Genomic DNA, 27,785 nt, shown 5'->3' with positions numbered 1-27,785 from the left:
TCAACTTTGCTTTTTCCTTTTCAATTTTGGAATGTGAATGGTGATTTTACTAAAGGAAAAGTATGTGGTTGTGAGGTATTTGGCCAGTAATTTCACCAGAAGAGTCAGTGTGGGAGTGTGCACTTCCTTAGTCTCGAGGGCCGTAACTCCTCTTATTTTCAGGAGTTTATTTTCAGGAGCGATATCCTGGACAAAGAGGCCTCGCCCGGCATTTTCGGTGAGGACTTGGTGCTAAAGTGTCGGGTAAGTCGGTGTGCCACTTGAGCCCAGATTCTTTTTTTGGCAGCCCTGGTCAGCGGAGGCCGTTGCCATCCTGTCGCGCCGTCTTTGGGTAGCAGGACCAGAGGCACAGCCTGGCACCCTCCCCTTTCCCACGCCGGGAGGAAGGCCCGGAGCACTCCGGAGTGGGGCGGCTCGCGACAGGCTTCCCATACCGGGTGCGCAATGGCAGCCGCACTGAGTCCAGCTGGGGCCGACCCTGCCGGGCCCATTTGTGTTTGGGGAGACTGCTGCCTGCAGACTGAGGCGAAACCAGAAGGAACCAGAAGCTGCGCGACCCAGGAAGCTCCGCTGAAGTAGGAGCGGCGCTCGGCCAGCGGAGGGAGTCGGTCTCCTAGCCCTCCGGAAGGAGGAGGAGCCGGCGTCGGAGCCGCCTTAGCCGCGGCCGCCGGGCTAGGGGGAGGGAGAGGGGTTGAGTCAAGATGGCGGCCAAGGTGGCGAAGCAGCCGCAGCGGCGGCGGCGGCGGCGGCTAGAGTGAGTGTCTGCTCGCCGCGCCGAGCGAGGTCCCGGCGTAGGGCCGCGCGCCGGGGCCCCGTTCTCCTGCTCAGGCCGGGGGGCGCGCCGGTTCCCACGCTCTGCCAGCTCCCGGTGAGTAGGCCCCGGCACCCGCAGCGCCGGCCTCCGGGCCCCTGCTTGCCCGGGGGCTTCCGAGGACTCCCAGGGCACCAGCTGTGGGGGCAGCTTTTCGGCCCAGAGAGGGGCTTCTTAGGCCCCGCCAGGTCGGGACCGGTCCCAGCTGCCAGCTCCTTCCCTTCGGCAGCCCAGGGGCGAGTCGGGCGCGGCGGAGAGCTCGGGCTGGGAGAGTGGAGGCTTCTGGAGTTTGGAAGAAGAATGGGCTGCGGCCAGGCCGGGGCCGACCCCGACGTGTCCTGTGGGGAAAGGGCGAGGGGAGTCTGCAGGGTTGGCCGAGGGGAACGCGAGGGCCAAGGGTCCCCGGGCGGGGCCGGCGCAGGTGGCGGGCCTGGACTCACTCCGAGGCGGAGTTAGTGGCGGTCTTGGGAGTGTGGAGGGTTTGTGAGGGTGACAGCGATAGACAAGTGCGTGAAGAGCCGAGTAGTTCACCTTCTGACCTGACCACTTCAGTGTGTAATGGCGAAGGGTGGGTAGCTGGCAAAGATCCGAACCCTATACCTTCCGCCGTTTATTGTTGGTGTTTTCGTCTGCCAAGTGAGGGATTTGAAAAAATATAATTGAGAAATCAGCCTTAACGGAGAGGTGATTGAATTCTTCGAATTACCTGGATCAGGAGTAGTCATGTATTAAAAGAATAGATGGGAATAAATGGTATTTATGAGAAGTATTTGCCTAGGAAATGTCAAGAGTTTCATGCCACAATGCCTCTTCAACAGAGTTAACCTTGGAGAGTAGGGGTATGGGTCATTCTAATCTTTGGGATTAGTATATTCACCGTCCTCGGATTTGCTTCACTAATTACGTCCTAATTATATTGAAATTTACATTTCTTGTGTACCCCCTCGTGCGCCAGTGATGTGAGGCTGGCTGAACGTTCAGAGAGCAACAGGTCTGGGATTTTAAAAATGCCTATACATATTCATTCCTTCCTTCAGTATATTCTGATTAATAACTGCTGATGATTCTGGGTCACTGAAAATTTGGTGGCATGACAGTATTTAAGTTTTAGTAGTTTCAGGGAAATACTTCGATGTGTACTTTCATAAAGATACTTATTGAATAAACCAACTTGCACTTGCCTGGACTCAGGATCAGATTTATTTTAGAATCTTATTTAGACATAGGTAAAAATTACAGAAGAAATAACCACAAATTGCTGTTAAAATCCACTGGAAGTTCATTTTAATACTTACAGTTTCCAGTTGCTTGTCTTGCCTTAAGCACACCTGTTAATGAGAATCAAGGTGTGTGTGTGTGTGTGTATAATACACACACACTAGGAAATGATTACTTAAATACCAAAATACTCTTTCCTTTTACAAAAGATGTGCCATATGTTGAACTACTCCCCTAGAGAAAATGTAATACTAAGAGTTCTGATTCTTCTTGTAACTGTGACATTTTGAAACCTTATCAACCTTTCTGTGCTTTAGTTTCCTCATCTATATTATTAGGAAAACATCTACCCACCTAGGGTCGGCTATTGTGAGCCTAAAGGGAGTTAACATTTATGAAATTGCTTTAAACAGATCGAAAGGGTTGTGTTTCTGTGAGGTAGTAACAACTCCCTCTGAGATCCTGTATTGCTTTATCTGCTTATCTCTCTCTGTGCTTACACTTTCTACCTTGTACTGTCAGTATTTATGTTCTGTTTATCTCTTGAGAGCAGGATAGGCCCTTCTCTGATTTTATCTCTGTTTAAGCATCTGTTGGGGGGGGGTTTGACACTGCAAATTTTTTTGTTGAATGAATAAACATAGGAATCTAGTTAGACAAATGTATTCCCATTACAACTTATCAGAATGCACCTGTTATCTGCTGTGACATATTGATGGAAGCTGTAATTCTTTTCACTGCCTCTAGAGAAATATATATTTTTAACTTGATGCTTTTGTGGATTTAAAAAATATAGTAAAACTTAAGTGTTTGGACTGTTCTATTGGTTTAAAATACAAACTATGAAATTCTGACAGTTTGAGTGAAAATTTGTCCCAAGCCTAGGCAAGTTTAAATTACTCAAGTTTTTAAAGCATTAAACAATTTTTGAATTGAGAGTTTCTTGCCACTGTTTTTTGCTTTAAGGAAGCAAAGGACTTTGGATTGACTAGGGATTGATGTAGGTGAATATCAGACTATTTGATACTCAGTTTTATTTTATTTTTTATTTTTGGTATTGGGGATTGAACCCAAGGGTGCCTTACCACTGAACTACATCACCAGCTAAGTTTCTAGGACTGGCCTGGAACTTGCCATTCTCTACCCTCAGCCTCCCAAGTCCCCTGATTTACAGGTATGTGCCACTCTGGCTTGTTAGTTTTTTAGGTTTTTGTTATGCAATTTATTTATATTTTGTGATCTATCTTAGTTGTAATTTCAGATTCTTATTTGTGCCTAGAAATGATAAAACTCTGTAGTTACTTCATCTGTTGTTATTTATTTTGAGGTGGGATTCTGGTGTCTTGTCCAGACTGGCCTTATATCCTGGGTTTAAGCCTTGCCTCCCGAGTAGTTGGGACTATAGGCATGTGTTATAGCACCAGACTCCTTTTTTTTTTTTTCCTTCACATATTGAATTTTCTTAGAATATAGTATAAAGCAAGTAGTAAAGTGTCATCAGAATTTATTATATACAGATTTGTATATGACAGGTTCGTGAATTTTAGATTATTCACTTGTACAATAAATGTGAGGTGGCTTTTAGGTTCAGGGCAGATTACTAAATGCTATAAAGGCATAAAGCATAGTTGGATAGATCAGTTATATCCACAAATAACTCAGTCTTCAGATTGCCTGCTACATCGTATATTTCAGAATTGACGATGTGAAAGATTATTTATTTATTTGTGTTTGGTACCAGGGATTGAACTCGGGAGCACTTAACCGCTGAGCCACATCTCCAACCCTTTTTAATATTTTGTTTAGAGATAGGGTCTTGCTGAATTTCGTAGGGCCTCACCAAGTTGCTGAGGCTGTCTTTGAACTTGGGATGCTCCTGCTTCAGCCTCCCAAATTGCTGGGATTACAGGCATGCACCACTCTGCCCAGCATGAAAGGTAATTTTGATGGTTAAGAAAGTATTTCTTTTTCTATCACGACTTCTTAAGAGTATTGAAAAACTGAAAAGCTTCTGTAATGTAGCAGTAATAATGTGTTGAGCATCTGTTTTTTATTTTGGTATTTTTGTGGTAGTGTTTTTCCTTGAACGTTTATACTGTTCTACCATTTCTGCTGCCCCAGGAACTTGTGTGATCAAAAATATTACTTGGATAGTCTTTTGATATAATCTACTCCCCCCACCCTTTGCATTTGAAAGTCTGATACCTTACAAAACAGTGTTCCTGTGGAGTTCTTTAGGCAGTTTAATTCTTTCATGTGTGCTGCTGTTACTTTTATTTAAGTGATCTCAAAATCAAACTAAATTGATTAAAACAAAATGCTAATGATTTATAGAATTATAGAGAGTAGAGTCTTAGATTTAGTTTTACTTTTGAATAAACTCAAAGTCTGAATAAGCTGAGAATGAAATGATTTGCCTAAGTTGTTGCAAATGGGCAGTGTCAGAAGCCAAGTTTCTGACATCTAGTATAGTGCTCATTCCATTTTACCATATCATCAAGGGAATGATTCAGTGTGATGACTGGTACTTAAAAATTGGAGTGAATGGAGAATGAGATATCACTTTGGATATTCAGCTTAAGTATCAAAAATTCTTTATAATATTACATTTCTGCAATGAAAATATAATTTGAAAAAAAATGGTATTGATCTATGTCAGTGGCATGGTGATAACTAGAAAATTATTTAGTTTTTTTTTTTTTGTACTGGGGATTGAGCCCAGAGGCACTGACCCACTTCCTGAGCCATATTTTATATTTTGTTTAGAGACAGGGTCTTGCTGAGTTGTTCAGGGCCTCACTAAGTTGCTGAGGCTGGCTTTGAACTTGTGATTCTCCTGCCTCAGCCTCAGCCTCCCAAGCTGCTGGGATTGCAGGTGTGTGCCTCTGACTAATTTTTAATCTATTTTGATGAATATCTTTTCATCAAAAAATATTAAGTATTGAGAATTGAACCCAGGAACATGCTAGGCAACTCCTCTACCACCAGCCATATCCCCAGTCCTTTTTATTGTATTCTGAGACAAAGTCTTGCTAAATTGCCCAGGCTGTCTTTGAGATTACCTGGATTTAGCTATGCTTCATTGCATTCAAGTATTACAGTGATGGAAATTTTCTTATGCCAGTGATTAGGAAACTCTGAAACCTAAAGAAGTAGGTTAAATTATTTTATAAATCAGCTATTGCTTATTTCACTTAATTTGACTTTTGGATATTTTTTAAATATAAGGGATTTCAATTGTTATATAAAAACTTGACTAAATAAGACATTTATGACTTTTTTTTTCTTTCTTTTCTTCTTCTTCTTTTTTTTTTTTTTTTTTTTTTTTTTTTTTTTAGTGCTAGGCATCTAAAAGCTTAGCTAGAGCTCAGCCACTGAGGTACATCTCCAGACCATGAACTATGTTCTATTTTTGGTATTAGGGATTGAACCCAGGGATGCTTACTGCTGGGCCACAACCTCAGTTCTTTTAATTTTTTATTTTGAGACAAGTTCTCACTAAGTTGCTTAGGGCCTCATTAAGTTGATGAGGCTGACTTTGAACTTATATTCCTCCTGCCTCAGCCTCTGTGCTGCTGGCTTACAGGTGCGTACCACTGTGCCCAGCTACGAACTGTATTCTTAATGCTATGTTGAAAAGTTCATTTGTAATATCAGTTTTTTTTTCTTTCTCTCTCTCTCTCTTTTTTTTTTTTTTTATAGTGCTGGGGTTCAAACCCCAGGCCTTGTACATGCTATCTACCTCAACTCTGTAATATTAGTTTTATAAAGATATTCGTGTCATAAAATTAAAGGAAAAGGAATATATTTTCTTTAAGGTGATAATCTTTTTGTAAACACTGAGGCATGACATATTTGTTTATTCTGTTTGGGCTATTAAACAATACACCTATTTCATGTTGTATTAAGAGTTTGGTTTTTGCCCAGTGCTGTGGCGCACGCCTGTAATCCCAGTGACTTGGGAGGCTGAGGCAGGAGGATCATAAGTTCAGTATCAGCCTCAGCAAGTTAGTGAGGCCCTAAGCAACTTAGTGAGACCCTGTCTCAAAATTAAAAAAAAAATAAAAGGGGCTGGGAATGTAGCTGAGTGGTAAAGTGCCTTTGGTTTTAATCTCCTCAGCCCCCGCCAAAAAAAAAAAAAGTTTGGTTTTTCCTGTACTGTGCTCTTTTATGGAGTGCTCTTTTCTATCACACTCTTCCAAACCCCACTACTATTTTTCAAGGATTTAATCATGCATCACTTCAATCAGGAAGTCTCCTTCCTATTCCCTCTAAAGTCTATATGACTTATATAATGGGAATTTTTTTTTGGTATGGGGATTAAACCTAGGGGCTTAACCTCTGAGCTACACCCAGCCCTTTATAACATTTATTTTTAGTTCTAGATGAACACAATGCCTTTATTTTATTTATTTTTATTTATATGGTGCTGAGAATCAAACCCAGTACCTGCCTCCTTGAGCTAGGAAAGCCCTCTACCACTGAGCTACAACCCCAGCCCCCTTATTTTATATTTTGAGACAGTATCTTGCTAAGTTGCTGAGGCTGGCCTCTAACTTGGTAATCCTGCTGCCTCGGCCTCCCTAGTTGCTGGTTGTTAAAAGCATGCCTCATTGGGCCTGGTGTTATTGAAATTCTTGAAGGTTTACTTTTGGTCTATTGTAGTGTCATAATTACTTGGGTACATGTCCGATTAGTCTCCACCAGACCGTAAGTTTTTTGTAGGCATGTGTGTATCTGACTTGGTTTTAAAATTCCTATAGAGTAATACCCGCACTCAGGAGTAGTAATTATTTGTTGAGTGCACAGAAGAGAGTCTAGTAGCTAGGGTTAGTGTAGTGGTTGTAGTAGATGTCTGATATGTGTATGGCAATTTGATGTTGAGTAATTTTTGGAAATTGAAATACAGGTAGAAATTTCACCAATGTCAGTGAAATAACATGTTCGTAATTAGCTAATTATCAAAGCATTTCTTTCAAAAATATTTGTCACTTCATTGGAATTTTGTGGAGGAAGAGAAAGTAAACATGGGATTGGATCATACAGAGAATACTTATAGATAACTATATTAGAATGCAAGAATGGGGACTGGGGTTGTGACTCGGTGGTAGCATGCGTGAGGTCCTGGGTTCGAAGGTATTGTGTCACCTACAACTAAAATATATATTAAAAAAAAGAATGTCAGAATGTTTTAGCTTTACATATGCAGGAAATTTTGGAGTAGTTTCAGCGCTAGGAAAAAATTGTGAATTTGAAATCTGGAATGGTTCGTTGATAGGATTATGATAGAATTTGGGGATTCTTTTGGAAGAATAGTATAGCCTAGTAGTTTTACAGCAAAAACTAAATCCTTGGGCTGGGGCTGAAGCTCAGTGGTGGAGCTCTTGCTTACCATGCGCGAGGCACTGGGTTCAATCTTCAGCACCACTTAAAAACTAAATAAAAATAAAGGTATTGCGTTCATCTATAACTAAAAAAAGAAAATCTAAATCCTTGGGTTGGGGATGTAGCTTAGTTGGTAGAGTGCTTGCCTAGTATGCCCATGGGTTCAATCCCCCAGCACCACAAAAAATACAAAAAAAACAAAAAACAAAAAAAAAAACCCCAAACCCCTAAATCCTTTAGATTAGTAAGGAGCAATAGAAGAAGAAAAAGTCAAGATTAACAAAATTATTAACTCACGATGTCTGTTTGAGGAATAAAAGTTTGACCTTTTGTGTTTTGTTTTTTTGTTCTTTTGCTTTATCATGTACACACTGTATGAAAACAGGATATATTGAGGTTACATTTTTTTCTGGGAAATTTTGACTCTTTGATGATGATGATGGCAGTGATGGTGATGGTTTTCTTTTTTTAAGAGGTAAGATTTCACTCTGTTGCCCAGGCTGGCCTTGATTTTTCTGGTCTCAAGCAGTCCTGCCTCAACTTATAGACTACAGGCATACTCCACAGCCTCTGGTTTGACATTTAATTTGTTCTTTTTAGATTCACATGACAGTAGAATGTATTTTGGCATATTGTACATACATGGAGTATAACTTATTAGGATCCTATTCTTGTGGTTGTACCTGGTGCGAGTAACCCTGGTCTTGTATTCAAATACAAGGCTAGGAAAGTTATGTCCAATTAATTCTACCTGTCCTTCCTATTCCCCGCCCCTCCCTTTCCTTGTTCCCCTTTGTCTGATCCAATTCTCCCTGACTTTTGTTTAGTTGTCACTCTTTTGTTGACATTTTTGTTGTTGTACATAGTTCAGATTCAGAATAGTCTGTTTAAGGCAGTTTGTTTCCCTTGGCAATAGCACGTAGATTATATAATTTTGAAAATGCATGTTTGAGTTCCTTTTCAAAGACATTTAAATTTGTACTACTTTTGGGGGGGTATCAGGGAGTTGAACTCCGAGTCAGTGGACCACTGAGCTACATCCCCAGACTTATTTTGTATTTTATTTGGAGACTGGGTCACACTGAGATGCTTAGCACCTTGCTTTTGCTGAGACTGACTTTGAACTCGCGATCCTCCTTCCTCAGCCTCCAGAGCACGGGCATGCTCCACTGTGCTGGGCTTAATCTTGCACTGCTTTTTATTTTGTTCTTTTAATTCATTTTTGAATCACAGTAACTTTTATATATTTGGAAATATTAGGAATGAAACCAAAACTTGTACTTTCTAGGAGTTATGACCTAAAAGAGGTACAGTGCAAATAGAACAGACAAAGGAGTATACACACTGGAGGAGGAGGAGAAAAAGTGACTTTTTATATTCATAAGCCGTTTTGCATGAGCAAATGTTATTTTAAATCTTGTCTTTTTTGTTTTAAATAATATATTATGGAAGTACAATACAGGCTTATATAAAGAAATTGAAAGTACCACTTCCTAGATGTAATCTACTATCTGTTGGATGTTCTTCCACATTTTTTTGTGTGTGTATATTATTCAGTATTATGAGTCATAATATATTGGTGTTTTGTCTACCACTGTTTCAAGTTTGTTCAGAGCTACCTCTGATTAATTTTAGTGTCCCACTTCCACTATGTGAAAATACCATAATTTGTTTAATCAAGATCTGGCCATTAAATTTCTTCGGTTAGAAAAAAATTTGGGTAAACAATGATTACTTTTTGTTTATATGTGTATTTACATGCACATACATATGTACATTTATTTTGTGTACCTATACAAGTAGTTTTGTGTACCTATACGAGTATACCTATACAAGTAGTTTTGTAGGTTAGATTCTTAGAAGTGGAGTTGTTGAATCCAAAAAGGCATAATGTAGATTTAGATAAATACACATTTTCCTCCCCAGTTGGTTGTACCAATTTATAAAAGTCACCAACAGAATATGAATATGCCTATATTACACATACTCTGTCAAGCACTGGCTATTGTAAATAAAACTTTTTGACAATTTAAGAAATGAAAATCAGGCATGGTGGCACATGCCTGTAATCCCAGTGGCTTGGGAGGCTGAGACAGGAGGATCAAGAGTTCAAAGTCAGCCTCAGCAAATGTGAGGCGCTAAGCAACTCAGGGAGACCCTGTCTCTAAATAAAATACAAAATAGGGCTGGAGATGTGGGTCAGTGATCGAGTGAGTGCCCCCTGGTACCCCCTTTCCCCCCAAAAAAAAAGAAACAAAAAACTGTGAATCTAAATGACCTTTTATCAATACTGTTGAGATTGAACATTTTTATTATGGGGAGTTATATTTTCTTTCATAAATTTCTGGCTTTTATTCTGTGGTCATTTTTTGATTTTGGTTATTGGCTTTTTTTTTCCAGATTGATTTGAAGCGTTCTTTACATATTAAGATATTCACTTTTTGTCTGCATCTCTCCCCCCTCCCCCAGCTATTGTTTTGTGGTGTTATATAGTTAGATAACCAACACCAACTAGGTCACCAGTGCTGCTGTGTCCTTGGGTACATTATTTACCTCTCTATACTTTAATTTCCTGTTTTGAAAAATGGAGCTAATGTAATTAGCATGAAGTATAGTAACTAAAAAATGTTACATATTCTGCATGACTGATGTGATCCTATAATTTGTATAATCAGAAAAATGAGAGATTACACTTCATTTATGTATAATCTATCAAAATGTATAAATGCATTCTACTGTTATGTATAACTAATTAGAACAAAAAAATTTAAAAAATGTTACATATATACTCAAAAAATTGTTAGCAGGGCGGGGGTTGTGCCTCAGTGGAAGAGCACTTGCCTAGCATGTCTGAGGCACTGGATTATATCCTCAGCACCACATAAAAAATAAATACAGTTTAGAAAATTGTTAGCAGTCTTCATTATTAGCCTGTATATGACTTCTGGGTTTCATTGTCTATTTCCTTCCTATGAAATTTAAGATATTTACTCATCTATCAAACTAGAAAAGCAAAGTGAGCAATGTTATTTATAGTATACTATTGTTTTGTTGTTTTAAAGAGGAAAAATAATGTATATATGTAATTTTTGTAATCATCAGACGTACTGAAAGAATACCCATTAACGTTGGTTGCTATAAGGAGAACTGAGAAAGAGGAAGACTTTTTTCTTTTGGGTACTGGGGATTGAATCTGGGGGCGCTTTACTCACCGAGTCACATTCCCAGCCCTTTTTATTTTTTATTTTGAAACAAGATCTTGCTAAGTTGTTTGGGCCTCTGTAAATTGCTGAGGCTGGACTACAAACTTGCAATCCTCCTGTCTCAGCCTCCTGAGTTGCTGGGATTACAGGCATGCACCACCATGCCCACCCCACCTGGAACTGTTGCTGATTTGTCTTTTTATTTTTTCTTTATCTCATCTGTATTATTATACCCTTTAAGTTACTTTTGTTTTATAATTCCAGTTCTGGTAATGTTAGTCACTGGTTCATTACTCTGCTTTTTTCAGACTTTGACAGTTCTGGGCTAAGTATTCTTGGATGAACTTTACAGTCTTTCTGTGAAGTTCAAAAAGAAATCTTGTTGAGGTTTTTACTGAAAATATATCTCCATGTACTTTCTACCTTGTGTTCAAGTAAATTTTTGTCTCTCAGTAGAATTTCAAACTTTGCTTCAAATAAGTCCTATACATTTCTTGTTTATTTCTCTTATTCAACAAATACAGTAGGGAATCAAGGGAATTTATATTCTAGTGGGGGAAGATAGAATATAATCAAATATAGTTATCCATTTTAGATTATGACGTTATCTCTATAGGACCCAAAGTGTGATGTGATAGAGAGTAACTGATGGGAGTTTACCCTGGTAGGTTGTTGAGAAAGGTTCTTTTAGGAGATGACCTTTGAACCACAATCTTAAAAAGGAGCCAACTACACGAATGAGCTTCTTCATACTTCCAGGGGACTATAAAGAACAACAAAGGCCTCAGGCTAGGAAGGGCTTGGCTGCCTGGTGGAGAAACTGAAAGGAACCACAAGTTGCCTGGTTTAGTGAGCAATTGGGAGAGTAAACTGACCAAATTAAGTAGGGCCTTGCAGGTCATTGGAAGTTGCTTGGAGTTTATTTGTAGTGCATAAGAAACCCTTGAGGAGTCTTATGCGGAAGAGTGACATGTTCTGATTTATGGTTTATAAAGAATCCTAGGCTTCTTGAGTGGAGAAAGTATTGAAGTAGGAAGTCTAGTTAGATTTTGTTGCTTTTGTTTCTGTTTTTGCAGCTGGATATGAGGATGGCAGAAGTTGTGGTGGTGAAGTCTAGGAGGCTTAGGGTCTGTGTGTAAAGAAGAGGGAATAGGACTTGCTGTTGGAGTGAGTGTTATTGAGAGCCAAGCATTGTTAACTGCTGCTGAGGCCATGAGAGAACAATGATGTATTCTCTCTCCTCACAGGTGTCTATGACATGTTTTCTCTGCTCCCCATAGAATCAAATCTTACAAAGTCAAATGTGTTTTTCCTTCTTTATCTTTATACCTTAGAGGTGAAGTTTGTTCATTAGTCTTCTTTTGTTCAGTAACCCATAGAAGTCTCTGTTAGTGGGTAAAAGGCTAGGCAACAGAACATAATCTTTTAAGATCCTGTCTCTAGCAGGGTGCTGTGGTGTAGGCCTGTAATCCCAGTAACTCATGCTGAGACAGGAGTATTGCAAGGTTGAGGCTAACCTAGGCAGCTTAGCAAGACTTTATCTCAATATTTAAAAACTTAAAGGGTTAGGGGTTGGGGTTATGGTTTGGTGGTAGCGCACTTGCCTAGCAAGTGTGAGACCTAGTGTGAGACCCTGAGTTTGATCCTCATAAAAAATAAACAAACAATATAAAGGTATTATGTCCATTTACAACAACAAAAAAAATTTTAAAGAAGAAGGGTTAGGAATGTAGCTCAGTGGTAGAACACTTGCTTAACATATGAGATAATTCTAGCACCATCTCCCCCCCCCCAAAAAAAACGGAGGGGGAGAAAGAGTTATCAAAAGGGTATCCGTTTCTGAACTTTATACAAAAATAACTTGGGGAAGTTACTTAGCCTCTCTCTGTAGGCTTAGAAATAATAATGGAATAAGACTTTTAGGTGAGTTTATGCACACAATCTTAGTGTAATTGCTTTGTATAGAACAAAGGTTCAATATGAGGTAACCATGATTCTCCTTAGATACCATATCTGTTGATTCAGGCCCAGCATCTAAAGTTAATTTTTTTCTGATCTCAATACACAGTTCTTTTTTGTGTTAATTAAGGAGAGATTTGGCAAGTGGTCATCCATTTGGCTTTGAAAGACATTTGTTTTTATAGTTGAAGGAAGGAGTGTTTTCCATTTCTACTGTTTCAAGTCAGCTGGTTCAATAAAGTGCGGCTATACGACAGTTCTCAGTATAGTAGCACTACTACCTTGAAAAAGTTTTCCTTTCTCATTTTGTGTGGGGGTAAAGCAGCATCTTTTTTTGTTCAAGACGTATGATAATTATTGGGTAAGGCACATACCCACAGATTCATCAAATAATTATGTTCTTATTAAAGTTTTTATTTCAGTATCATACTTTATTAGGGTTAAAAAGATTTTTCTTTTTTTTTTACTGGGTACAGTGGCTCATGCCCGTAATCCCAGTGACTCAGGAGACTGAAGCTAGAGGATTGTATGTTTGAAGTCAGCCTCAGCAATGTTGCAAGGCCCTGTATCAAAATAAAAATAGAGAGAGCTGGGGATAGAGCTCAGTGGTAAAGCACCCCTGGGTTCAGTCCCCAATAAACCACCCCCATCATTCCCCAAAAGCTTTTTTCTTTAGCTCCTATTCATCTGCCTGTCTTCTAAGAAAGATGTCATAAGAGGCTACAAATAAAATACCTTGGCATTCCCTCAGGACAGCCAGCCAATGAGAAGAATGCTTTTGCTTTATTTTATCACCCAATGAGAAGAATGCTTTTGCTTTATTTTATAGGATAATTTTTTCCCCCAGATAGCACCACTGTTCTCTTATACAAATTACAGAATTCAGTTAATGATTTCTAGTCTCTCCTCTTCTGGAGACTGAACTGAGACTCATGAAGTTGACTTTCAGGGCGGGATTGTAGCTCAGTGGTAGAGCACTTACCTAGCATGTGTGAGGCACTGGGTTTGATCCTCAGTACCATAAAAAAGTAAATAAATAAAGGTATTGTGTCCATTTACAATAAAAAATAAAGGTTGACTTTCTTAAATTTATCCCCAGACTGAAGGGTTTCAACTGGTTGGGATACCTAGAGGATTGGTTCTTAGCCTTTTCCTGTATAACATGCTTGTGGAGTTGGACTGCTAGATCTAGGCTGCTTTGTGGGAATTAGTGAAACTTAATTTGCTTCAGTTTAGTAAGATTTTTACCATCCACAGTATCATTCCCCTTTTCCTGTACTTTTGTGTCATGAGGTATTGTTACTTGCTCAGTTAAATTGAATTGCATATTTTTTAGGCTCCTCTTTCTCCTTTGGTGACATGTGGGCTTCACCTCTTTTGTGACCCTTGCTGGATTCATCTTTGCTCATCCGCAGTCTTTGCCACAGTGAAGTATATTTTTAGCTTTTTTTCCAAGATAGCTTAGGCCACCTTGAAAGTCTATCCAAGTACATTTTGGTTATGCAAAGATCGTAGGCCAAAAGCCAGGAGTTCCTGGTGAGAGGAGGATTAGCTTTTTATTTTTGGAAGATTATGTTTGAAATTTTGTTATTGCAAGCTAAGTTTCCTCCTAAGTAAGTGTGTGTGTTTGTTTAATATGGGAAGATTCAAACAGTAACTTAAATAGACCAATTTCATTTTGCCATATTTTATTGCCTGTTTGCAAGATAGAGGAGGTTAGTTCTGGGTTTCTCTGTAGAATTCAGATACAATGTACTCTTGTCCCTTGTAACAATGACTCCTCGTTTTAGCATATTATTCCCATCCTCAAACATGATTATGTATGTTGGTGTTTATGATATGAGGCAGTTGCTCATAAAATCTTAATCTGGTTTCTTAGATAAGTCACAGATTTTCATTTCATGAGTCAAGCATGTAATCCTGAGTTAATGAGTTTGGGTGCTAAGAACTGAATTTATAATTTGACAGTCCCTTTTCCTTTCCCTTTCCCTTTAGTTTGAATTGGGTTAGTTTATTTCAGTTGGTTTCAGACTGTAAAGTGTTCTGTAGAAGTATCTTGGTGACCCAGAACTGGAATGAAGGGTGGAAGAAAGGGAGCTAGGGGAAGGCGAACCTGAAAAGATAGATTCTAGCTAGTTTCCCCCATTCTCAATGAATCAGAATATTTCTCCTTTGTATTTTTTATACTTTTGACTTCTATGTAAGATTTCTGAGATGAGTGCTACTTAGAAAACAAAAGGATCTGAACATTTACTGTGTCTCAGGGATAGTTTTTGAGGAAGCAGGTCATAGTGGTCTCCTGACTGTAGTTCATGTGAGGACAGAAAGGACCTGCTGTGACCCATAAATTTTTATGCCACTAAGGGCAAATCTGATTTTGTTATTGTATAATTGCCTCTTGTGTTGGACTGATAGTACTTTTAAGTAAGCTTGACTTTATTTTGAGATATTAAAATTAAGCTTGACTAAAATCCCACAAAACCTAGGACATGAACAAAGATTATTGATGACAGTGAAAAATGGACAAATCACTTAGCTCGTTTTTGAGTGTCATTGAGGGAAGGTGTTGAGTGTGGACTCACCATTGCTGAAAATTAAAACAAAACAAAACAAAACAAAAAACTCCCCAAACTTATACCACATGGATTCCCAAAATATAGGCCACTGTTAGAAAAAAAATTAGATGACCCCGGACTAAGATCTTTCCTTTTTGCCTCTTTCTTCCATTTATAACTTTATGTACTTGGGGTATCTGAATTGTATTTCTCAGAATTACTTAGAAAACTTTTACAAAATATGCATGAGCCTTCATATAATGAAATAATCTGTAGCAACAGAAGAACCGAGTGTTGGTGAACTCATAATTGCTAAGATATATTGTTAAATAATAAAGTCAAGATTATAGAACAGTATACATCTACTATGCTACATTTGTGTAAGAGAAAAATGTGTATGCACATGCTCCTGAATATGTAGAATGTTTCTAAAGGATACTCTAGAAACTAATTTTGGTTACTTCCTGGGAAGATAGTTGGGTATCAGTTGAAGGGACAAGGGGTGAGGCATAGTTTTACTTTTTTTTTTTTTTTTTCCTGATACATTTAAGAAGTCTTTTTTTTTTTTTTTCATTTAAGAAGTCTTAAGTCATACATGTAATACTTATTTCCAAAAAAATAAAAAAACAAAAAACCAAAAAAAAACGCAAATACCCTCTTTCCCCAACACATCAACAAAACCCCAAAACAAAGCCAAACAAATGTTGTCTTTCCCCCATTCACCTGGAGGAGGTGCAGGTATATAGATGAGGGGAAATACACAGGTGGTTTTAATGTGTGGTCCTACCGTACATCTCAATTCCTCAGTGAAATTCACTACTTCTGAGAAAACTGCAAAGTATTGCACAAAACACTAGCTTCTCCCATTTTTTGTCACCGACTACTGATATTGGAGGAAATACAGAATCTTCCTGTTCTTTAGATATCTAATCTTTAAAATCAGTGTTGTGTGGGTAATTGCAAAACCTCCTAAACTTCACATTTGCTGACTTCCATGCCTTGGACCTTGAAGGAAGCATGTGGGAGATAGGCCCAGAGAACTGCTAGTCAGTCTTCTCATCTTTCTCTAACAGGAAAATGAAATAAGTAGTAAGGATGATATATTTAATTATCATATTCATTGTTACATTGTACAAGATAAAATTTTAGAAGTTCTTTAAGTTTTGTTTTCAGCTTAGATTGAATGTCATTTATCTATAAAACCTTTTTATGGTACTAGGGACTGAATCCAGGGTCTTCTGCATGCTAGGAAAGCATTCTAATCACTGAACTACACCCCCAGTTCTTTTTTTATTTTTATTTTTTCTATTTATTTTGAGATGTGGTCTTGCTAAATTGGCCAGGCTGACCTTGACTTGTGATCCTTCTACCTTAACTTCCTGGGTCGCTGGGGTGACAGGCATATGCCACCACTGCAAATTTTATTTTTAATGCATTTTATTTTAAAAACCTAACTGGGTAAATAATTTGATTAAAATGAGGCAGTTTGATCAGGTTGGCTCACTGAATTTTTTTTTCCCCTGAATTTCCAAATCCTTTGAAATGGTGGAAACAAATTAAAAGTTTATTAAGGGGACTGGAGTTGTGATCAGTGGTAGAGAACTTGCCTGGCATGTATGAGGCTCTGGGTTCAAAACTTAGCACCACATATAAATAAATAAAATAAAAAGATCCATTGACAACTTAAAAAAATTTAAAAAAAGGTTTATTAAGGATCACAAAATATTAAGTGGGTAGATGTTACATATATAATTTTCATTCTAATTATATGTAGATAATTCTTATCCTAATATATGAATACATGTATATGCATATAAAATCTGTCATGATATTTTAACATGTAATTGATAGTATTTATACATATATTCCACACATTTTTCTATTCACCATCTTACAGGTAAAGTATTTCTATTTTAATTATGTACACACATTGTATTTGCCATTATAGAACATAATCATATTTTAGGGTGGAAGTACTTAGTAGTATAAAGATATTTGTTCTCCTTGTAGTTCAACTGTGAATTCAGTATTTTCATGTTCCAGTTTTTATGGGACCTGACAAGGTGACCCTGATATTTGTGTGAAAGAATAAATGTGCTAGATGTGAAAGGTGAATCAGGCTTTGAAAGTAGAAGCAACAACAAAGGATAGTAAGGGGAAACTTGCCATTCTAGCTATAAAAACCTCATAATGCTATTGTAATTTAAAAAGTTTGGAGTAGCATAGGGAAAGGCAAATTAAATTCATGAGTCTAGAATTGTGGATGAGTGGGAATATACTTCTTCAAAATAAAGATGACTTTTTGTTTATTTACTATTTCAGTCCCATAAAAATGTGCAGAGAGCTATATAACAAATGTTCGTGCACTTACTAACTATATTCAAGAAAACTTAATTTTTTATCATAGTCCCTTCAGTTTTTGTTTTAAGATAGTGTTATAGATTGTACCCCTTCCCTCCATCATTCTCCTTCCTTCTTTAGATGTAACTATTATCCTGAAGTGGATGTATATTATACACTTCTTTATGCTTTTATTGTATGTACATTATAAGTCATAGTAATATTTTTCCTGTGTTTCTAACATGTTAACTGGTAAATTCTCAACTTTTTAAAAAAAATTTATCTATTTTGAAGCTTGTAACTCTAGTTTATTCATTGTAACTGCTGTATAGTATTTTATCATATTATTATACCACAGTTTAGTTTATGGACTGGAATTTAGATTTTCTTCAAGTTTTTGTATTTCTGTGCTGCAATAACTACCCTTTTGTATGTAAGTATGTGAGTTTCCTTACAGTATATGTCTACCAGTGAAATACTGAGTTGTAATGAAGATGGCATTTCCAATGAGTGTAGATAGACATATTCAGTAGACCCCCCCTTTTAGAAAAAAATATTTAGGTGATTTAAAAGATAAATATTTAAAATATAGAAACTTTTAAGACGTATAAGAGAAAATACATTATATTTTAATAATTTGGGAAAAGATCTTCAAAAAGAAGAAACAAGAATTCCAGAACAAATATTTATAGCATAAGATGGAAAAAGGATTAATGTTCAGAGAGAGAGAATGAGAAATGCCAGTTTCTAGAAAATCTGCAAAACCCCATCATTTCTAGGATAGAATTTCCTTCTCATCTTTTAAACTTAAGCGCAAAGGTTACCTTAGAACATAGTTTAATAATCAACCTGGGACCATTTTGAGAATGGAATGGAGAATAATTGCACTGGGACAAGAGGTGTAGATTAGGACTGTTTCAGGAAACCAGGGCACATCACAGCTGAGATCGGCTTTCTGTTATCACCCTGCTCGTCATCCCTTCATCTGCCATTCTGTCCACTTATTGCCTTAATTATATATAATACTTTATCATATTATTTTGTGATTATTTGCTTATTGCCTATGTCTCCTCACAATAAGATAGCTTATCTTGATCCATTTATGCCAGTTTAGAACAATGGTACATAGTAGTGTATGGCTTAATAAATGTTTGTTAATATATGGCATTTTTGTGTTTAGTCATATAATCCTGTGAAGATATGACAGATGTGAAAAACTAAATGATAATAGTATACACAGCATGTTTTTAAAAAACATTTTTAGTTGTAGATGAACACGATACCTTTGTTTTATTTATTTGTTTTTGTGTGGTGCTGTGAGGATCGAACCCAGTGCCTCATACATAGGCAAGCGCTCTATCATTGAGCTACAACCCCAACCCCAGCGTGCCTTTTTTTTTTTTTTTACAAAAACAAAAGGTTCTAATTTATATGGGCTTTGCCTGTTGGCTAATTTTTTTTTTTTTTTTTTAAGAGATAGGGTTTCACTATGATACCCAGGGTGGCCTCCAGCTCCTGGGTGCAAGTGGTGTTCCTTCTGCTTCAGTCTTTTGAGTAGTTGAGGCTACAGACGTGAGCCACCATACCCTGGTTAAAATTTTTTTTAAAAGCATAATGTACTTAATCATGTTTTGTGTATTTAAGACAATTCCTGGAAAAGCATTCTCTGTCATTTATCTTTAGGCATCTAAATTGAACAATAAGATACATTTGTAGAAGTGGATAGCTGTGGTAGAAGATGTGCATATTTTCAAGTAATATGGTTTAAATTGCCATTGTTCAGAGAGCAGTTTGTACTAATTTTATATATGAACCAGGAATATGTAAAAGAATGCCTATTTCTCTAAAACTTTCTTCAAACTTGGCATTATTATACACTTTAATAAACATTATACACATACATTAATTTGCACTATTAATGTACATTATTATACACTTTTTAATATTTTGCAAATTTTTTGGGAAAAGTGATTTTTTTGCTTTTTTGTGATTTTTTTTGATGAAGGTGACTTGACATCATTTCTTTATTTCCTTTGCTAATCCAATGTTCCTACTTGCTTTGTTATTTTTCTTAGTGATTTGTATGTTCTTTGATTATCCATTAAAACCAATCAAGTGATAATTTTTTAAAGGTTAGTATAGAATCTGAAACCATTGATATGGTTTATCACACACACACACACACACACACACACACACATATATTTAGTTGTAAGTGGACACAATATTATTTGGTCTGGTTTTTTTGGGGGAGGGGGGCAGTGCTGGGGATTGAACCCAGGGCCTTGTGCTTGCAAGGCAAGCACTCTACCAACTGAGCTATATCCCCAGCCCTAATATTTTATTTAGTTATTTTTGTGAGGTGCTGAGGATGGAACCCAGTGCCTGACACATGCTAGGCAAATACTCTACCACTGAGCTACAAATACAGCAGAATGGTTTATATTTTTAAAATATACTATATAAAATTTTATTGGTTAGTTTTGTATTTTAGATAAATCATTCATGCAAAATGTTGTAACAATCTGTATTAATCACTTGGAGACTTATGCAGATGTTTCAAATATTGACACATTTCATTATACAAAACACACTTTTTAATTTCACCACCAGTCTCACAAGAAAAGTCTTTAAATGTCTGGATGCTGTCAAGCTCATGGTGGCAATACAAGGTGTTCCAAAATTCTGATTTTCACAAGTATTGGTAGTTGCTTTCCTTGAATTGATACACTTTATTCTTTTTTGAAAACTTGCCCATCCTCAGTGTCTTCTTATGCTATTTTGGGGGGACATACCAGTAATTATTTAATAAAGCCAATATCATTTCTGCACAAATATTTACAAATACTTTTGGATTCTCTTTATAGTCGACTTTTTTTTTCTTTTTAACCATTCCCAAATTTAGAACCTTGTATTTTTGTTTTTATAATATATTTGTTACCTATTTATGGAAAGTCATTTACTGGCCACTGTGTGCCATGTCTCATGGTGTTTTTTTTTTTTTTTTTGGTGGGGGGATCCTAGGGCCTACTGTCTGCTAAGCAAGTGCTATCTCTCATTACTGAGCTACATCCCCATCACCTCATGCTAAAATTTTATGTATTTTTTTTTTACTTTATATACCTAATTATATCATTCATCATAAATTAAAAGAAAGAACATTTTAGAGTGTAAATGAAAAGACCCATTAATGTTTATCATACCTCAACAACGTCTGTGAATTGAATACATGAGAGAAAACTTTACTAGTAATTGTAGTTTTATTTATTTAATTATAATTACAATTTACTAGAAATACACTTAGTATTTTAGTTCTTAATGAATTCTCTTTTTCCCATCCTGTTCAGGTGATTTCCTAGAAACATGATCATTTGTTGGACTTGATCTCACAGCCCAGTGAGGACTCCTTTACTGATAATGTCAAGTTCAGGTTATCCTCCCAACCAAGGAGCATTCAGCACAGAACAAAGTCGTTATCCTGCCCACTCTGTTCAGTACACCTTTCCCAGCACCCGCCACCAGCAGGTAAGGAACAGATGTGCAAATTGCATCTGTATGTTGTGTTTTACTTTACCTATATAATACATTTGTTGGCCGTAAACCAAATGTGCTTATTATTGTTGTTTTTTAATGTTTTTTTTTTTTTTAGTGGCAAAAATCATTCCCAAAACTGGGTAACCAAAGTTTAGGAATTACTTCTGTCTTTTTGCTATCATTTTCTGCCATATATCAGAGGTTGAATGTATCTTTTTTGATTGTAGGAATTGTGGAAAACAATCAGTTGCCTTGAGTTTCTAGGTCAAGACCTATGTTATGTTCCATATTCTGGTGAACTTTTAAATTATATAGGTAACTTGGTCTATCTTGAGTGATGGCCAGGATAAAGGCTTCTACCTTCTTGATGGATTTGATGGTAGGAAGATAAAAGAGTTTGTATTATTGACTTACTTTATGAAAAATAAAATATGAGATGAAATTATAGGTTTAGAGTAGTCTAGGGATAGTGGTGTAAGAGGTTTGAAGTAACAGAGAAGGGAAAGAAATAAAATGGTCATAACAGAATGAAAAGACAGATTTATCAGCAAAAATATAGTTGAGTACTGCTATGTACCTCTGAATATTCCTTTGAAGTGTGTATGATTACCCAGTAAGAATGGACATAGGGGATTGGGGTTGTGGCTCAGTGGTAGAGCACTTGCCTAGCATGTGTGAGGCCCTGGGTTGATCCTTATCACATGAAAATAAATAAAGGGCTGGAGTTGTGGCTCAGTGTTAGAGCACTTGCCTGGCATGTGTGAGGCCCTGTTTGACCCTCAGCACCACAAATTAAAAAAAAAAAAAAAAAAAAAGGATCCATTGACTACTAAAAACTAAAAAAAAAAAAAAAAAAAAAAAAAAATTGGAACTACATAGGTAATTCTGAGTATAGAAATATTTAGTCTTTTATCACTAAGTATGTTAGTTGCATATTTTGCTGTTTTTCTTTTTTGGTTAAAGAAGTTGCTTTTTATTCCTAGTTTGAGAATTTTATCATGATTAGGTGTTCAGGTTTGGTTGCATGTTCCTCCTTTACTGTTCATCTGACTACTAATTTTTTAGGTTATTTTAATTTTAAAAAAGGTTGTATTTATTTTTGATACCAGAGATTAAACTCAGGGGCACTTAACTACTGAACCGTATTTCCAACCTTTTTTTTTTTTTTTTTGGAGACAGAGTCTTGGTAAATTGCCTAGGACCTTGCTAAATTGCTGAGACTGACTGAGTTTGCAATCCTACTGCCTCAGCCTCCAGAGCTGATTACAGGATTATAGGCGTGTACCACTGTGCCCAGCTAGGTTATTTTTTTAAAAAGTAACTTCATGGTTATTTTAAAAAAGTAACTTCATGGTGTGTGTGCATGTGCACGCGTATTTGTATGTGATGCAGCCATATTATGATATGTATACATTTTGTCAGACTCATGCCTAAAAAATCACCACCAAGGTGAAGGTAAAGAACATTTTTATCATGCCAGAAAATTCTCATGTACCTCACCCAGGTCAGTCTTCCTCCTCAACTTCCACCAGTCTTGGCTCCCATGAAACTACCGATCTGCTTTCTATCATAATAGATTATATTTGTTTTGAATTTCATATGGACTCTTTCCTTATGACTTCTTTTGCTTCCCATAATATTTTTGAGATTTGGTCATGTCTGGCCTTTCTCAGTAGTTTGTTAACTTTTTATTGCTAGATATGGATGTACCACAATTCGTTAGTCACCTATTCTAGTTTTTGGTAATTATAAATAAAATAATTTAGAAAACATATCCATGTTGTTATATGTAGATTACATAAAGAAGTATTGCCTTCTTTTTTCTTTTCTTTTTAAAATTTTTTTAGTTGTCAATGGAGCTTTATTTTATTTATTTATTTATATGTGGTGCTGAGAATTAAACCCATTGCCTCACACAAGCCAGGCAAGTGTTCTACCACTGAGCCACAACCCCAACCCCTGCCTTGTTTTTTTTTTTTTTTTTTTAACAGTGTCCTTTGGTGAGCATACATTTAAAAATTTTAATTAGGTCTAATCCTTTTATATTTTTTGCTTTTTGTGTTATATCTTATAAGAAGTTTTTGCCAAACTCAGCATTATTAAGACTTTCTCTGTTTTCTTCTCTAAGTGTTAAAATTTTAGGCTTTATATTTCTGTTTTGAATTAAATTTTGTATATGAAGTGAGATAAAGGTTAAGTTTCAGTTTTTCATCATTAAGAATGATGTTAGGGGGCTGGAGTTGTGACGCAGTGGTAGAGTGCTTGCCTGGTATGTGTGAGGCCCTGGATTCGATACTCAGCACCATATGTAAATAAATAAAATAAAAGGTCCATTGACAACTAAAGTGTATATATATAAAAGAAACACCTTTCTTAAAAAAAAAAGAATGATGTTAACTCAAAGTGCATCAAGGACCTAGGTGTTAGACCAGAGATCCTGTGCCTACTAGAAGAAAAAGTAGACCCATATCTCCATCATGTCAGCTTAGGAACCAAATTCCTCAACAAGATTCTGAAAGTATAAGATGTAAAATCAAGAATCAAGAAATGGGATGGTATCAAACTAAAAAAAACTTCTTCACAGCAAACCATCAAGAATGTGAAGAGAGAGCCTACAGAATGGGAGAAAATCTTTACTATCTGCACCTCAGATATGTCTCCAGGACATATAAAGAACTCAAAAAACTTAATACTAGGAAAACAAATAACCCAATCAATAAATGGACAAAGGAACTGAATAGACACTTCACAGAAGAAATGATCAGTCAACGAGTACGTGAAAAAAGGTTCAACATCACTAGCAATTAGAGAAATGCAGATTCAAACAACACTGAAATTTTATCTCATTCCAGTCAAAATGGCAATTACCAAGAATATAAGGAATGATAAATTTTGGTGAGAATGTGGGGAAAAAGATACATTCATATATTGTTGGTGGAACTGTAAATTGGTACAACCACTCTGGAAAGTGTGTGACGATTCCTCAGAAAACTTAGAATGGAACCACCATTTGACCCAGTTATCCTACTCCTTGGCATATACCCAAAGGACTTAAAATCAGCATACTACAGTGATAGAGCCACATCAGTGTTTATGGCAGCTCAGTGCACAGTAGCCAAGCTATGGAACAAACCTAGGTGCCCTTCAACAGATGAATGGATAAAGAAAATGTGCTACATATGCACAATGGAATATTACTTAGCCATAAGGAAGAATGAAATAGTGGCATTTGCCAGTAAATGGATGGAACTGGAGACTATCTTGCTAAGTGAAATAAGCCAAACCCAAATAACCAAAGACCAAATGTCTCTCTGATATTTGGTTTCTAACTCATAATAATTGGTGGGGAGCGAAGAATAGAAGTTCACTGGATTAGACAAAGGCGAATGAAGGGAAGGGAGAGGTTGGGAATAAGAAAGACAGTAGAATCGGGCATTATTTTCCTATGTTCTTTTATGAATACAGGACCAGTGTAATTTCACATCATGTACAACCACAAAAATGGGAAGTTATACTTCATATCTGTATGATAGGTCAAAATACATTCTACTGTTATGTATAACTAAAAAGAACAAAAGAAAAAAAATGATGTTAGCTTGGAAAATGTTCATTTTCCTGTATTTTCTTAAAAGAATTTGTGTAGGATTGTTGTTTTTACTTTATTAGATGTTTGGTAGAATGTATCATGAATCCATTGGACCTAGAATTTTCTCTGTGGAAACAGTTTAAATTATGCTCAGTTTCTTTAATAGTTATAATTCAGAGTTTTAATTTATTTCTTGAAGCAGTTTCAGCACACCCTAAAAACCACCTTAAATTTATTGACGTAAGTTATACTTTTCCATTATGATTGCAGTCTTTGACATATGTTAGATGTTATTACTTATATTGATTTCTTTAATCAGTCTGCTTAGGGGTTTATCAGTTTGATAGGTTCTTTCTTTGAAAAACAGACTTTGGTTTCATTTATTTTTACTTGGTTTCTTTTTCATTGATTTCTGCTCTTTTATTATTTTCTTCCTTCTATAATTATCTGCATATGTAACTATTGCTAATACTCTTCATTCTTTTGTTTATATTCAAGTTTCCTGCTGATACTGTTTTCTTCTTGCCTAAAGAACTTCATTTCTTTTAGTACATGTCTAGCAATAAATTATTTTTTTATTTACCTGAACACGTTTTTATTTCAACCTAATTTTTGAATAATATTTTCACTAGATATTGAATTCTAAATTGACAGTTTTTTCCCTAGTACTTCAAATGATTTTTTTTTTTTTTTTTGTATTCTGGCTTAATGGGTTTCTGATTTTTAAGCCTGTGGTTTTCTTTTTCTTTTTTTTTTTTTTTTTAGGAACAGGGATTGAGCTCAGGAGTTCTTAACAATTGAAGCACATCCCCAGTCCTTTTTATCTTGAGACTAGACCTCTCTCAGTTGCTTAGGGCCTCACTAAGTTGCTGAGGCTGTCTTTAAATTTGTGATCCTCCTGCCTCAGCCTCCCAAGCTGCTAGGATTACAGACATGCGCCCACCACCACACTAGCTAAGGCCTTAGGTCATTTTTATCATTATTTATTTATATGTAAAGTGTCCCCCCCCCACCTCTGGTTACTTTTAAGATTTTTCTCTTTATGATTGCTTTTCATCAATTTGGTTATGATGTACCTTCTTGTTTTCTTTTCTTTTCCTTTTTTTTTTTTTTTTTTTTGAATGAGTATGTTATTGTTCTTGGCAGTCACCAAACTTCTTCTGTGGATTTATAGTTTCCATAAGATTTCAATTTGGGGCCATTCCTTCTTCATATATATATATATTTTCTGTCTCCGTAATTGCTCATATTTTGTATTATCCCACAGGTCACTGGGCCTTTGTTCATTTTTATTTTATTTTTTTATTTTTAAAATTTTTTTGTTCGTTAATTTGATTTTGCTATGACTTTCACTATCAATGATCTTTTTCTTATATAATTTCTAACCTACTATTAATTTCATCCACTGATATTTTCATTGCAGATACTAGATTTTACATTTTTTATTAAAATTCAAATATTGTGAATTTTATACACTTTTGGTGTTGGCCTTTGTTGTATTTCTTTAAAGAGAGCTGGATTCCTTTCCATAGGCAATTAAATTACCGTTTAGGCATGTTTTTAATCTCAGGGCAGGTCTAGAATAGATTTTATTTGTGGTCTAATTTAATCCCTGATTAATAATAAGCTTGTCTCCTCTGAAGGGTCTGTATATTCATATTCATTGAGATTTCTTCACTTTTTTTTTTTTTTTTGTATCATGGATTGAATCCAGGGACACTTAACCATTGAGCAACATTCCTAGCCCCACTTTTTTTTTTTAAATTTTGAGACAGGGTTTCCCTAAATTGCTTAGGCCCTGCCTTAGCCTTCTAAGATGCTGGAATCACAGGCATGTGGAACCATGCCCGTCTTTTTATACACACACACACACACACACACACACGTATGTATGTATATATTTTAGTTTTCTTACAAGAGGAAATTTGAATGAATATTGATTTCTGGTGAGCTCTGGGAGTTGTTTACTATTATGGTTCTTCCTAATTGTTCTTTCATCATAAGTTGTTTTCTAATTATTTTCTTTAAAGTTATTTTAGTCCAGCCTTGTGCTTTCTCTCTCTAAAAAGACCTAAAGGGACTGAAATTATATTTTTAAAAAAATCTTTATATAACTCACTTCTCTGCCAGACATGGTGGTGCATGCCTATAATCCAAGCAATTCAGGAGATTGAGACAGGACGATCTGAGGTTCAGGACCAGCCTCTGCAATTTAATGAGATCTTCAGCAACTTAGAGAGATCTTGTCTCAAAATAAAAAATAAAAGGAACAGGGGGTGTAGCTCAGTGGTAAAGCACTTCTGGTTCAATACCAACTACCCTAAACAAACAAAAACGCCTTCTCTCTGGAAGTCTTCTCCAAATATTCTGTTCATCTGACTTCTCCACACCTGTGTCATTCTTTCTTTACAACTGTGGAGCAATGTTTGTGTTCTCTACTCAGGGCTGCGGTTTGGAAATTGCTTTTGGGTAGAAAGTCTGGAGTATGGCAGGTAGGACTCACCTCATTTATTTAGTTTCTCATAGAGATTATGTCCTGTGTTGCCTATCATCCAGTATATGAAAATAATTTCTACATTTTGTGAGAAGTTAATTCTGAGTTGTATTATTTCCTCAAAACTGGAAGCTGCAGACCCTGTTGTTCCTTTTTTTCACTCCTTACTCTTGGATTAATTTGTCTTGTTGAATTCATCCTTCAGAAATTCTTCCAGACCTGGGGGTACAGCCCAGTGAGGGCCTGTATTCAATCCCTTGCACCACAAAATAAAACCAAAAACAAAATTTCAGAGAGAGTATGTGGTTGATATATTTTTCTGAGATGTTGAATTTTGAAAATTTTGTATTCCTAAAATTTGAATGATCTTGTTGTCAAATTTGTAGGTTCAAAGTTGTTTTCCTCTGGACTTAAAATATACTGTAGTATATCTGCTATTTTTTTTTTTTTTCTTTCTCTCTTTTTTCTTTTTTAAATAGGAAACCTGTTTTATATGTCTTGGAACTTGTAAAAATTTTTTTCATTTTTTTTCATTGATTTTTCTAAACTTTTCATGTGTCCAGTGTGGATTAAATGTTTAAATATAATCATGCTTTTTCCCTGGCCTTTTTAAATCTAAGGATTTTTCCCTGGGCCTTTTTAAATCCAAAGACTGTATCTTTTCTAACTTCTGAGAAATGCTATTCTGTTATTTCTTAGA

At 36.3% G+C, this 27,785-nt stretch overlaps 1 protein-coding gene across 18 annotated transcripts in view; it reads left to right on the top strand.

The window, feature by feature from the left end:
• Positions 1-671: 671 nt before the first annotated feature.
• Positions 672-27,785, top strand: part of Ncor1 (nuclear receptor corepressor 1) — a 168,634-nt gene continuing 141,520 nt past the window's right edge. For all 18 annotated transcript variants that reach the window (XM_047546882.1, XM_047546879.1, XM_047546880.1 and 15 more), the window contains exons 1-2: positions 672-868; positions 20,819-20,996. In XM_047546882.1, coding sequence (XP_047402838.1) covers positions 20,889-20,996 — 108 coding nt within the window. In that variant the 5' untranslated portion in view covers positions 672-868; positions 20,819-20,888. The remainder of the gene's footprint in view (positions 869-20,818; positions 20,997-27,785) is intronic.

This window comes from Sciurus carolinensis, chromosome 3 (assembly GCF_902686445.1).
Source record: "Sciurus carolinensis chromosome 3, mSciCar1.2, whole genome shotgun sequence".
Taxonomy (NCBI): Eukaryota; Metazoa; Chordata; class Mammalia; order Rodentia; family Sciuridae; genus Sciurus; species Sciurus carolinensis.
This window is presented reverse-complemented; position numbering and strand designations above follow the sequence as displayed.